Raw genomic sequence first — 12090 nt, forward strand, 5'->3', positions numbered from 1 at the left:
TGAGTTTTGTATGTCGCCTGTATTAAAAGGCCAGGCTGTAAGCAGGGGATGGTCTGTGCACCCACCCCTTCACCACAGAGGGGTGGGATGTGGCTGCAGCCTTTCTGCTTTCTGCAAGTTGCAGCATTAGATAGTGTGATGGCATCATGAGGCTGAGGGAAGAATTGCCTTCATACTGTGCTGGGAAGAAATGTCTGGCTTGGCTACTAGTGAGGAAAACAGGTTTTGGCAAAGGCACTTGCTTAGAAGGGTTCTGCCTGTGCTGGGCATTAAGCACGTCAGCAGCAGAAAGCAGGAGCAGGTTTCATGGTACTATGGCGAGGGGGAAAAGACAGCGACTCATGGGAATGTGTGAATGCTATGGGCAGGTGCAAGATCTTGCACTTGACCTTGGCTGAACTTCCTGAAGCTTGTTTGGGCCCAGTCCTCAAGCCTGTCCATCCCTTTAGATGGCACCTTTTCTCTCTGGTAAATCAACTGCACCACACTCAGCTTGGTGTCATGTGCAAACGTGCTGAGGGCACACTTGATCCTGCTGTCATTGAAGAGACAGTAACAAGTCTGCTACAAGCTTGTTACCAATAGTTTTGGTCCCAATACAGACCCTTGAGGGTCCACTCACTGCTGTTTTGTTTCCATCCTTCTAGCCACTTCTTTAGCCATCAAACCCGTATCTCTCCAATTTAGCAGCCAGAATGTTGGGAGAGATTGTTAAAAACCTTCCAGAAGTCCAGGTAGATGACAGCTGTAGCTCATCCCTTGTCCACTAATGCAGTCACTCCATCATCCAAGGCCCCTAGATCAGTCTGGTACTGTTTGCCCTTGGAGAAGCTGCAGCTCCTGTTGGCTGTCCTTAACTGCCTCTCTGTCTTCATTATGTTCTGATGTATCTCCCAGGATGATCTGTGCCATGATCATACCAGGCACAGAGGTAAGGCTGACTGGTTGGTAGGTCCTCATAACCTTTTTTTAAAAACAGATGTGATACTCCATTTTCTCCAGTCACTGGAGACTTTGCCTGACTGCCATGACTTTTCAAATATGATGAGAGTGGCTGCATAATTGAGAAGTTGTCATCTGAATACCTGTGTTAAGGAAACATCCCTGTCCCACCATCCAGGAGGCACTTGGGCAGTGACACTCTCACAGCACCTGGGACTGGGAGCAGGGTTTCCTCTGGAGTCTCCCACCCACAGTGCCAGTATAGGATTTGGGACTCCTGCACCAGTAGGGAGCTAACTGGATTGCACAGCTGCAAGGCAGCTGTTCCTTTCCGTGGCATTGCTCAATACTGACAGGTTATAAATGGGCCTGACTTGGCTTGGGCTAGCAGGGAGAATAATGTTTTTTCAGAGAAATTTAGCTCTAATGCTTTGAATAATATCTCTCATAATTTCTGATGTCATTCAGAAAGCAGTGCAGTGCTGAGCTGTGATGATGAATTGAAAGATCTGCCTTTTCCTCTGCTACTGTGCTGGTTTCACAGAGAATGATCACTTTTCACCTCCACCATCACCTGATCCTAGCACTCCATTACAGGTACCTTTCTGCAGTGAAACCAAGGTTACCTCAAACAGTGAGGCTGTAGCATTGTGATGGTATGATGAACTGATCATGGATGCAGAGGTTCCATCTCTTATAGACCAGTTTTCAAAGTAATTCCCTTTGTAGACCAAACAGATTATCTGTTAAAGATGAAGCAAAATAGAAATGCAATATAGATGCAAGAAGTCAGGAAATTCTCCACTTTTTGTTCAAGTGGGCTCTGATGTTCTGAACACACAGGACTAGAAACCTGTTTCTACTCATGCCATGTTAGGACAGCCAGTTGCTGGTGCAAGGTGGAGATCTACTACATTCCCTGATGAGAAACCAGCAAGCCCTGGTTCTAGCTCTGCAGCTGAAAGTGCAGCTGAGCCATGCACAGCCAGTGTTTTCCCAATGGCCATCCCTCTGGCTGATGTGATGTCTGCCCAGACCAGCTGGCAGTAGCACACACTAAGTGCTCCTGCAGAAAGTTACACTACTGCAAGGATAAGCTACCATTACATCAGACTCCATGCCCAGAGCAGGGCACTGAAGAACAATGCTTGCTTCCCATATAGGAACTTGCTACTGTTTGGATTTGACTACTAGAAACCTAACTTGTCCCTTTCCAAAATAAAATAGAGATGATTGGGTGAACTAGTTGTCCTATATAGCACACACACACTGCTTTCCTCTGCTTGTTATTGTTTGCAAGTCCTGCTCTGATTTTAGTCTGAAAGAACCACATTTTTAACCTCATATTTATACACATCTTTTTGCCTGTAGCCTGAACTTTTAGTGTTTGTGTAATATTCAGAGTGGGGCAAAATACCCTCCCCTTGGAGTGCATTTAGGTAGCACCTAAAGCAGTTCTTCCACACTTACCTACTGAGTTCATGTTAATTTTTAAACAGATAGAGAAGAGAGGTTGTTTGCACTTTGGGAAACGGTCGGGATGGATGGAGTTTACATTGCAATAAATCAAATAATGTTAAGCAAATGTTCAAAAAAAAACCCCAGCAATTAGAACTGCATTCCCATGGTGAACATCCCCAATGTTAGCTATGTGTGAACTGTGCCCACTGCCGTAGCTGCTGGAGCTGTTCCAGTGAGGAGCCACCCAGCCTCTCACTGTGCGGACATGGTATAGTCCTGGGGAGCAGGCAGGAACTACATGTTTTGCTTTCCTTGGCGCTCAGTGCTGTGTGACCTGCACCTGACTAGCCCAACAGCCAGGCTGCTCTGCAGATCTCAGACTCACACCTGGAAGCTGCTCAACAGTCCAGGCAGATTTCAGACTCTGGCCAGAGTAAAGGCTTCCTGCAGATAGAACAGGTACTAAAATCCTGCATCTACAGGTCACTGTGAGAGTCTTTCCTGGTCACAGGAAAGGCTGCCAAGGAAAAAGCTTTCCCTTATCTATGCAAATATGTCTCAGCATCAGGACGTGGGTAATGCGAGAAGTGCCTAGAATAAAAATAGAAAGCATCTCATTGCCTTATTAGCAGTTTCAGTAGTCCACTCAAAGCTCAAGCTGCAGGAAGCTCTCAGTTCCCCAGCCCTCCTCCCCCCCATCCTAGAAAGAGACTCTTCCCTGCTTATGGAGAAGAGAGGTCCGTAGGCACAGAGAAACATAGTACCTGTCCTCGCTGCAGCAGGTTTTGGATGAGGCTTGCTCAGAAGGGGTCAGCACTGTTGAACATCACTCACTTTAGACTAGATGCAAGAAGTTTTGAAGCCTTTATTTAGTAGCAATTAAATTATTCAATTAACACTAACCTCCAGACAGCAGTTAAAATACTGTACAAAGAGCAGCTTGCCCTCTAGAAGCTCTGTACACAGTTCAGTATAAACAGACTAAGATTGAATGCACCCCACTGAAAAGGGGTAAAGCAGCTGTGCACAGGAGGCCTCACTGAGGTGCTGTACTACCTTTGAAATGCACAAGACTTCCTTGCAGGGAGTTTGCACAGTACAGACACAGTCCTGTCCCCCTGCCATGTTCCACCAGGTCATTCCTGGACTGATTAGGTTCTTGCAGTGGTGCTGGGCACCGGAACTTCTAGTGCATGAAACAGATTCTTTTAAAACCTGTTACTAGTGTGCAGTTCAAATCAAATCTGTAGATATTTAAATGGCTCTTAATTCCTTAAATCATAAGGTTGGTAGCAAAACAGGAGAGCAAAATTCAAAACACACTGCACAAAACATTGAATAAATAACCTCTGAGTAATGTTACCAGCTTAAACAACTGCATTACTGCTCCAGAGATGGGAACACTTCTGGAATCTCCTAAGCAGAGCTCAGGCTTCGAGGGAATTACTTTTGTAAAAGAAAAGTCACTTTATGAAAAATTACATCTTTACAGAAGTGACACCCTTTTCTTCATTTAAGAATAGAATATTGCAATTACTTTGTGTGCTTTTTAAACATTCCCATGTCACAATAAATAAAACCAGTTTTACTTGTGCCAATGTTATCTACAAAATAAAGTATTCACAGAACAGCTGAAGGTGTTCTATTCCTCATACACCACAACCTAATATAGGTGTACTCAGGGCAGCTTGAAACCACAGCAACTTTGTCCATGCAGGACCCACCGTCAGCCAGAAAAGTTATTCCCCTACCTTTAGGACTGCAGATCATGTACCACCAGATTTATTGCAGAGATGCTTAATATTCTGTTTGATAATAAGTCAGTATTTTCAGGAGATAAGTAGAACAAGGGAAAACATTAAAACAGATTAAGACTTATTTGTATCAGTCAGAGGCTCCTTACTGCATTTTAATAAATATCAGGCAAATTAAAGTAGTTTCTGTCCCAGTAGTTGCCAGAGTAAAGCCAGTCCTGTGTTCCAGTGTGGGGATTGGGGCCTTGGTGGAACCATCTGCAAGGAAACACACAGCATGTTAGTGAAGCTATCAAGACTCACTTGTACAAGTTTAGAACTACTTTGCTGCATCTTCAGCAGATGGTATAAAATACACAGCACAAAATAGTTGTTGCAGGAATCCTCTTGGTTTTAAATTTTTGAGTTTAAAGTCATCTTCAGTGACTACATTTCCCCATTTGCAACACTGCTTAAACATTTCTGAGATGGAATTACTGACACCAGTTTTGCCATTTGAAGCTGCCAAGATTACTGCATAAAAAAAAAGGAGAGATACAGCTTTATTTCAGAGCAGTTTTGAAAAACCATTCTGGCATGCACAAGCACTAACAGTTTTTGCAAGACATGTAAACACCACAAGCACTGCAGTCCTGAAAACAAATATTATATCCCTGGATCTAAATTACCCCTTGTTTTGCAATGCACTTCATCATAGAATTGTAGAGTGACCTGGGTTGGAAAATACCTTAAAAACCATCACCATCTTTGACATTTCTTCTCTGGTTAACATATGTGTAGAAGCCCTTTGTGTTTTGTTTTTTTTTTCCCCATGCTTTGCCAAGTTCCAGTTTTGCCTTGGCCTTCCCTACCACCACCCTATATAACTCATTTCTCTGTTCTTCACAGGTGACTCATCCTTGTTTCCACTGCCTGTGTGTTAGCTTCCTTCCCTTTGGTTTGACCAGCAGGTAACTTGGAACAAGTGTGCCAGCTGCCCTCAGTGAGGATGAAACATCAGCCACAGGCTGCAGGAAGAGTTCTGGATTATTACAAGTTAACTCTGTTGTGTTACACTGTTGGCAGCAGGAGACTCAATCTGAATGCCCAGAAAGCCGATTCCATCTGCAGGGAGCTACTTGCAAGCTTTTACCAAGCTTGTTATTAATAGAAACACTGATGCTGAGCACCTGCTTTCTTTGCTTTCTTCTCTCCTCCTGCTTAATCTGGAGGCATCACATAGCTCACAGTGAATGCCACTTTCTATTTGGTCCAGCTACTCAGTCTTGTGCCTCAGCAGTGCACAGTACCAGACCTCAAGCATTTTAACTTACTTCTGTATTTTGCCAAGCCACATTTATGGCACGAGCCAGCTGGGTAGAAGCTGTTTCTGTGGTAATGTGCTCCACAGCTTCCTTTCACCTCTCACTGACCGCAGAAGCCAGTTGTTTTTTTCTGTGACTCACTGTAGTGACCACACTCAGTCAAGTAAATGATCTTTGTGCAAGGCAGCCTGTTTAACTCTGCTCTTCCCTTCTCCTGCACCATAATGTTTCGGAAGAGAAAAAGCACATTTGAACCAAATATGACTTGATCTCTTTAAAAGGCAAAAGCCCAAAGGCCACCAGTACTGCAGGATTATGTTACAAAGCAGGGCAGCTAACAGGTAAGTCTTGATTGGCTCAAAGGACTTGAGAGAGCTGTGCTGGAAGAAATGCCTTGTGCTGCCTTCCCGGGAGTAACTGACCAGGTGAACACTCCAGTGGTTCTCCTGCTGCCCTGGTTAGGTTAACTGAAGTTGCCAGAAGTCATTCATCCCTAGTACTGTGCACAGCTCACTCCTGCCTCTCCTCCCATAGGAGGCGTCAGCTATTCCCAAATAAGATGTATATGGATCCGCTTAGGTATCCAGTTCACTGGTGACTGCAGCTCATTCCAGAGCTGAAACCAAACATTTGCCATGAGACAGGGCTATAAGCACAGTGACCTCACCTCTCAGATTAAGAAATTCTACCACCCCACAGCTCATTAGTGTGTCCTCAACAGTTGTACAGGTCAGGACAGAGTACCCCTCCTCCAGTGCCCACCTACTTCAATAGGAAGGGGAAAGGAAATGGGAAGAACTAAGTCTGAGAGACATGTAAGACCTAAACCAGTCAATGACGTGGGGAAGATGGGACTTCATCAAAATCAACAGACCACTGCTGTATTTCAGAACTGAATTAAATATTTTTACTCAAGACTTAAGACTACTGGTCAGCATCTAAAATACTAAGTGTTCAACATTAATCACTTCTTGAGAAACACCAAGACCTCACTTGTAAAGTGGATTCAGAATAATAAAATTATATATATATAAAAAAATAAACCACTGGGCACTTTGGGGAATTGTCTTAGGACGGAGGAATTCTACCAGACAAAGCAAGAAAGCTGTTTTTCTGTGGCAAGGAAATGGCAGTAGTTTAGATCTGAGCTCATAATGCACTGCCGAATAAGACCTACAGAAGACCTGGGAACAGGTAGGAGAGTTCTTCACAGCATGCACTTTTCCCCCCATAGCACAACTCTCCCTGAACTCTCCCATTCATTCTTTATATGCAGCCACACCTGGCATTCCTACTAAAGAGATCAGACACCAGGAATTTTCTGCGAAAGCTTTAGAAACATCCTGGAAAGCAAAGAGTTCTTAAAGGATATTCCAGATTCGTGCTGAACAGCTTTACACAGTCTGCACAACAGCAGTTGCAGAACCTTGTGAATGGCATCTGTGCTAATTATATAACCCAAAAAACACCAGCTCCATGGGAATTCCCCAATTTCCAGCCTCAGGTGCTTTAAGCTATAAGCTACTTCAGGCACCCGGAAGAATACTATGTAACCATTCCAGGTTTGAAAACACCTGGTGAGAGCTGGAAACACTCTGAATTCAGGAAAGGAAGCGAAAGGTGCAAGACTGTCCAGCACTTAGAAGCTTTACAAAGATGTTATTCTCCATCAGTCTCTATGCAAACAAACTCAAAACACTTCAGGAGAGCAGGCAGAGGAAAAAGACATAGGCAGACTTGTCCAAACCTGGGATTTTGGGATGATGGGTGACTTCATTTAAAAAAAAAGAAAAAGAAAAATGTGATTTATTGTTACAAACACTTTAAAGATATTTAATCCAGAGTGTCTGACTATTAATAATACAGAAGAGAGGAACCTTGCTTACTTAAGGTTTAGCATTACTGTTGTTTTTTCTGAGGAGATAATGCCAACTCACTACTATGCTTTTAAACAGACTTTGTCTGGTCAAACTTGATTCATCTGGTCAGGTTTTCACAATTTCTTCTTAGCTTGTGTGTAAGAGCTCCCAGCTGACTCCTCATAGTTTAAAGAAAACCCAAAAAAAATCCCCAAAACATCCGGGCAGGTCCCTTGTATGCTAACTTCTCCCTTAGCTCCTCTTTTGTAGTTAGGGGCCCCCTCCAAAAGAAGGCAGGGTCTTGGAAAACTGGGTGATAAACTTTGAGAACACAGCATTGTCAGCACAGAGCCACGGGGCTGAGAAGTCATGGGCAAGCTCACAAGGAGGGACCATTTCCTCTTCTCGTTGGCCAGGCATACAAATCTGAGGCAATTACAAACTAACCAGCAACAATAGTCCTTACAAGCAGCCGTCAGAGGTAACATCTTTGTCACGTCAGAACCAAGAAGTGCTCAGAGAAGACCACAGTTTGTGTTTGCATATGGGCGTGCAAGCAGTGAGAGAAGGAACCAGAGCAAGCCTGGCGCTTCCCTCTGGAAGCGCTACATCCCGCTGGGACCGAGTCTGCAAACACAACAGTGGCACTGCAGACCTGATGCTGTCTGCTCTTCATGCTGACACAACACTCACTGCATGTCACCAGTGGAGACTGTCACCTAACTTGAATGTTCAAAGCCTTTACATAACTGCACACACACAGAGGCAAGGGCACCAACCTCGTCTTCCAGTCTTCCTCTGACTTCGAACGATTCTTGCGGGCGGTCCTCTGTTTTTCTTCTAGCCTCTTCTTTTCTTCACTAGCCAGATCTTGAAGGAATAAAAATACACAAAAATACAAAAGATATTAAAGCATAATATATAAGACAGGGACATTACTTCATCTGACCCAGAAAATAAATAAGGGCAGTAGTAGAAAATGTCCATTTTAAAAGCCTTCTACAGAACACTGAAGATTACTGGTTTAATCTAAGAGCAAAGCCAGGCCAGCTGTGGCACAGGATCAGCCAGTGGCATTCTAGTCTTTAAGACTGCTAAATATATATTTATCCATGGCCTGAGGACTGTGGAAATGTGTCTACATGACAGCAAATGTCAGCTAAGGGAGATGGCATATGTAGAATTTATTTCAGTAGGAAAACTGAAGATATGATTTATTTCAGAAATCTGGCCACCTGCTTCTTGTTGAGTTTTTGGTTAAGTTGCTACTAGTGTCTAGTTCCTCAACACCAGAGGTTTGGAATGCTTATTTCCAGATCACAAAGAATTGTCTCTCTGCAGCATCCCTTCATTTTTTTTTTTGGTAATGCACTAATGCAGCATCCCAAACAAGCAGAGCTGTTGCTTCTCTTTGCCAGAAGGGATGATCAGAAGGTCTGAGGAGTAAGTCAGACTCGGAAGCAGATTAGATGAAAGTCAATTTCACTTTCCTGAATCCTCTAAAACCATTTCATACACAAGTTTTCCAAGAATGATTTTCTTAACTATTTCTATCAGCCATTCCCTGTCATTTCTACCAGCCATTCCCTAACCCACTGTGTATTACTAGCTGCAATATAAACTTCATGCTGCTAGTGTATCATGAAGGATTATGGTCTGTTGCTAACAGCATAGTTATTTGCTCTTTAAATTTACAAAGACAAATTACTGGGGATGCCCTGAACCAAATATACCCATCATCCTGGTCACATAACAGCTGTAGGGGCAAGGGAGTGATTGTGGGAATTCACTGATCTGTTTTAAAAGCCTCAAAGAAATGGTTATCAGCTTCTGAGTAAAAAGAAATAAAACTGCACAACTGCACTGTGTTACACCATGACACTGGTTTTATTGCTAAATCTCAGACTACTTACCAGAAGTCTCATAGTTTTTGCCCTGTTATACAGCTGAAACGAAATCAGGGTTTCATGACTTACCCCAATCAGTTGGCAAGCCAGGGAAAACAAGAGCCTCCATATTTTTAGTCTACCAAGCTCGCCATCCTGCTTTAATATTAGTCTAAAAGCACACTACTCCTATTCACTGGAAGTCTCATCATGTATTTCTAATTCACTAGGACAGCAGAAGTGTTCAACTCCCAGCGAAGTAAAATTTTACATCAAGTGTATTTTTTGGCATTGCAGTTTCACTTTAATAGTTTTGACTGCATTTCTCAGAACTGGCACAACAAAACACTTCCTCTGTATCAGCCTGATGGAAACAAACTGAAAAGTTCATGAGTATTTGCTTAACGCTGTGCAGACACTGTATATCAACACTGCTTTGGTCACCAGTCTAAACCACAGCAGCAGATATGGGTGAGTATGAAGAAGATTGCCTCCATCCCAACCATCCCCTGTACGCGTGGGTGACACCAGAAGCTCAACACAGCCTGCAGAAGGTTGTGTTAGAGAGTTACTGCCTGACATCATGGAGGAATGCATGGGGAGTTACTTGCTCTAGCTGTTCATCTAACGACCTTTTTTCCAGTCCCTCAATTTTAAGAACAAATAAAACCCCCTTTGCCCATAACTGAAGTTACCTATTTCTCCATTTTCCATAGCTCTGATGTCTGGTCGTAGCCGGCAGTCAGTTTTGGGAATGACACTCTCCATTTCTTTGTCCAACTCATTCAAAGCCATAGCAAAGCTTGTAAAATTATACATCTGAAATTCAGAGACAAAGATGAAAGATGATTTTATGACACCTCTAGCTACTGTGTTAATACAAAAGAAAACTGTCTAAAAACAAACATCCAAGTGCTTTTGTATTACCTAATCAGTCAATATAGGATTGCTCAAGATACCGGCAAAACTGCACTGTCAGGCAGTGCAGGTGATCCTTGCTGTTTCTGTTTAAGGAGGCCAGCATCCAATTACTCAGTGTGCTATTTCCCTCTTATCTTCTTTTTCCAGTCCTACTGGTATTTTCTCTATCTCTGTAGAGTGATTTCCCCCTTGATTAATCCAGTGGAGGCATCTTTCCTGTACCAATTCTTTGTCTTCTCAGTTGCACACAATACCCTTGTATTCTGCCTAATGGTTCTCCAGCTTTGCAGCCCTTCACACCCCAGCTTGTGCCATGCAGGTCTGTCCTTGGAAATGTCTGGCCTCTAATAAAGCCTTTCAGTGTGATTTCTTACTGGTGCCTCAGTGGGGGAAGCAGGGTGGACAGAAGAGGTGGGAAAAGGCCCCATGCCACTATCTACATGAAGCATCCCATTTTCCAGAGAAATTCCACGAATCCTAGATCGATCTCTGTGGCAGTTATCCTCCCACATTAGAAAGCTACAGTTGTGGTGGGGAGGCTTGTTGCAATAAACAGGCAAATCCAGACTTGCTAATGACAAAGACAACAAATGGATGTGCTTTGTGTAAACCATACAGAGTAACAGGATAGCACACACTTTCAATAAGGAGAAGCATAGCTGACCTGTGCAGAATTTGGAGGTCTTGGAGTTATCTTCCATAGCAAAACACTTCCAGGAATAACATACACACTCTCAGAGTCAGGCAATGGCATCTCATCCGATTCCTCGCTATTGCCCACCTAAAGGCAGCACACAAAGAAAAGAGCAGTTCTTTCAAATCATGGACCATTTATACCCAATCACTCCAATACTGGAACTTACAGAAAATTATTTCCTCGACTAAAGGTGAGTAATTTCAGCAAAGAAACTTTTCTTGTCAAGGACTGAGGCATTTACATAGCACACATACTCCCAATTCCCTCCCAGTGGAACACTACCAACAGTTTCTTGCATCAACATCTTTGTAGATGTAAACTGGATGTTCAAGTGCTAAGAAATGTCAATTTTTCCACCTCAGAGATGTCCTTTTTCCTCAAGTACAATCATTTCCATGCCTGATACTTAACTTCAGTACTACTTCACTAAAGGTGAAGAATGGAAGCCACATTCCTCATCCTTCCACAACAAAGGAACACCAGCACATAATGCAGGTGCTGCCCAGGTTGCGCACAAGAAACAGCCCTTCCTACTGCTCTGTGCCCCAGAGGAACCTTCCTTTGCATTAACCACTGCACCACTGAAATGGCAAACTGCAAATGTGAAATTAATATCCTAAATTAACTACAGCTTCTGGAAAGGGTATGAAGGGTAACACAACCTTGAGGCAGCTGTAGCCACAGGACTTTTCCCAGAAAGTAAAAAACACAGAGGGTTACTGGGGCATGAGAGTGACTGGTGATCACAGTGTACGTATGACCTGAACTAGATCTAAACCATTTCCTATTTTACACACAGCTTTAAAGCAGCTGGGCTCTGATGCTGCTGACATTAATTCCACCACCAAAGCGGATGCTGGAAGATCGAACTATAGCCATGCTGGACAATGAGTAAGGCACTCCCAGGAAACCCTGGTGTCACAATCACAGCTAAAAACAGCAGCATGTTTCAGAGATCACTGGAGATTAATGACAAACTTAAAGGCAACTAATGCTTTAAATACTTTGGCTACAGGCCAGAAGCTTTAATCCTGCTGCTAATAAGCTTTGCTCTCCCCTGGTTGCATTAGATAACACTGAAAACATCCAGTACCCAACATGCACTCAGTTGTCCTCTGAGATGATTCACGTGTTGCACTTCCAAGAAAATCAGAAGTAGTAGTAAGGATTCTACTTCACTGAGAAGCCCTTCATCGTGCTTTTAATAATGAACAGTCAGCAGAACAATGTGCAGACCAGGTTCAGCCCCTCAAACAGGACTTTTAG

General features: G+C 43.3%; 1 protein-coding gene across 7 annotated transcripts in view; it reads right to left on the reverse strand.

Moving 5' to 3' along the window:
- Nucleotides 1-3248: 3248 nt before the first annotated feature.
- Nucleotides 3249-12090, reverse strand: part of OSBPL1A (oxysterol binding protein like 1A) — a 78238-nt gene continuing 69396 nt past the window's right edge. For all 7 annotated transcript variants that reach the window (XM_038161456.1, XM_038161465.1, XM_038161436.1 and 4 more), the window contains 4 exons: nucleotides 10792-10908; nucleotides 9902-10025; nucleotides 8100-8190; nucleotides 3249-4415 (listed from right to left, as the gene is read on the reverse strand). In XM_038161456.1, the coding sequence (XP_038017384.1) occupies nucleotides 4313-4415; nucleotides 8100-8190; nucleotides 9902-10025; nucleotides 10792-10908 (435 nt within the window). In that variant the 3' untranslated portion in view covers nucleotides 3249-4312. The remainder of the gene's footprint in view (nucleotides 4416-8099; nucleotides 8191-9901; nucleotides 10026-10791; nucleotides 10909-12090) is intronic.

The sequence above is a fragment of the Motacilla alba genome, chromosome 2 (genome assembly GCF_015832195.1).
Source record: "Motacilla alba alba isolate MOTALB_02 chromosome 2, Motacilla_alba_V1.0_pri, whole genome shotgun sequence".
Taxonomy (NCBI): Eukaryota; Metazoa; Chordata; class Aves; order Passeriformes; family Motacillidae; genus Motacilla; species Motacilla alba.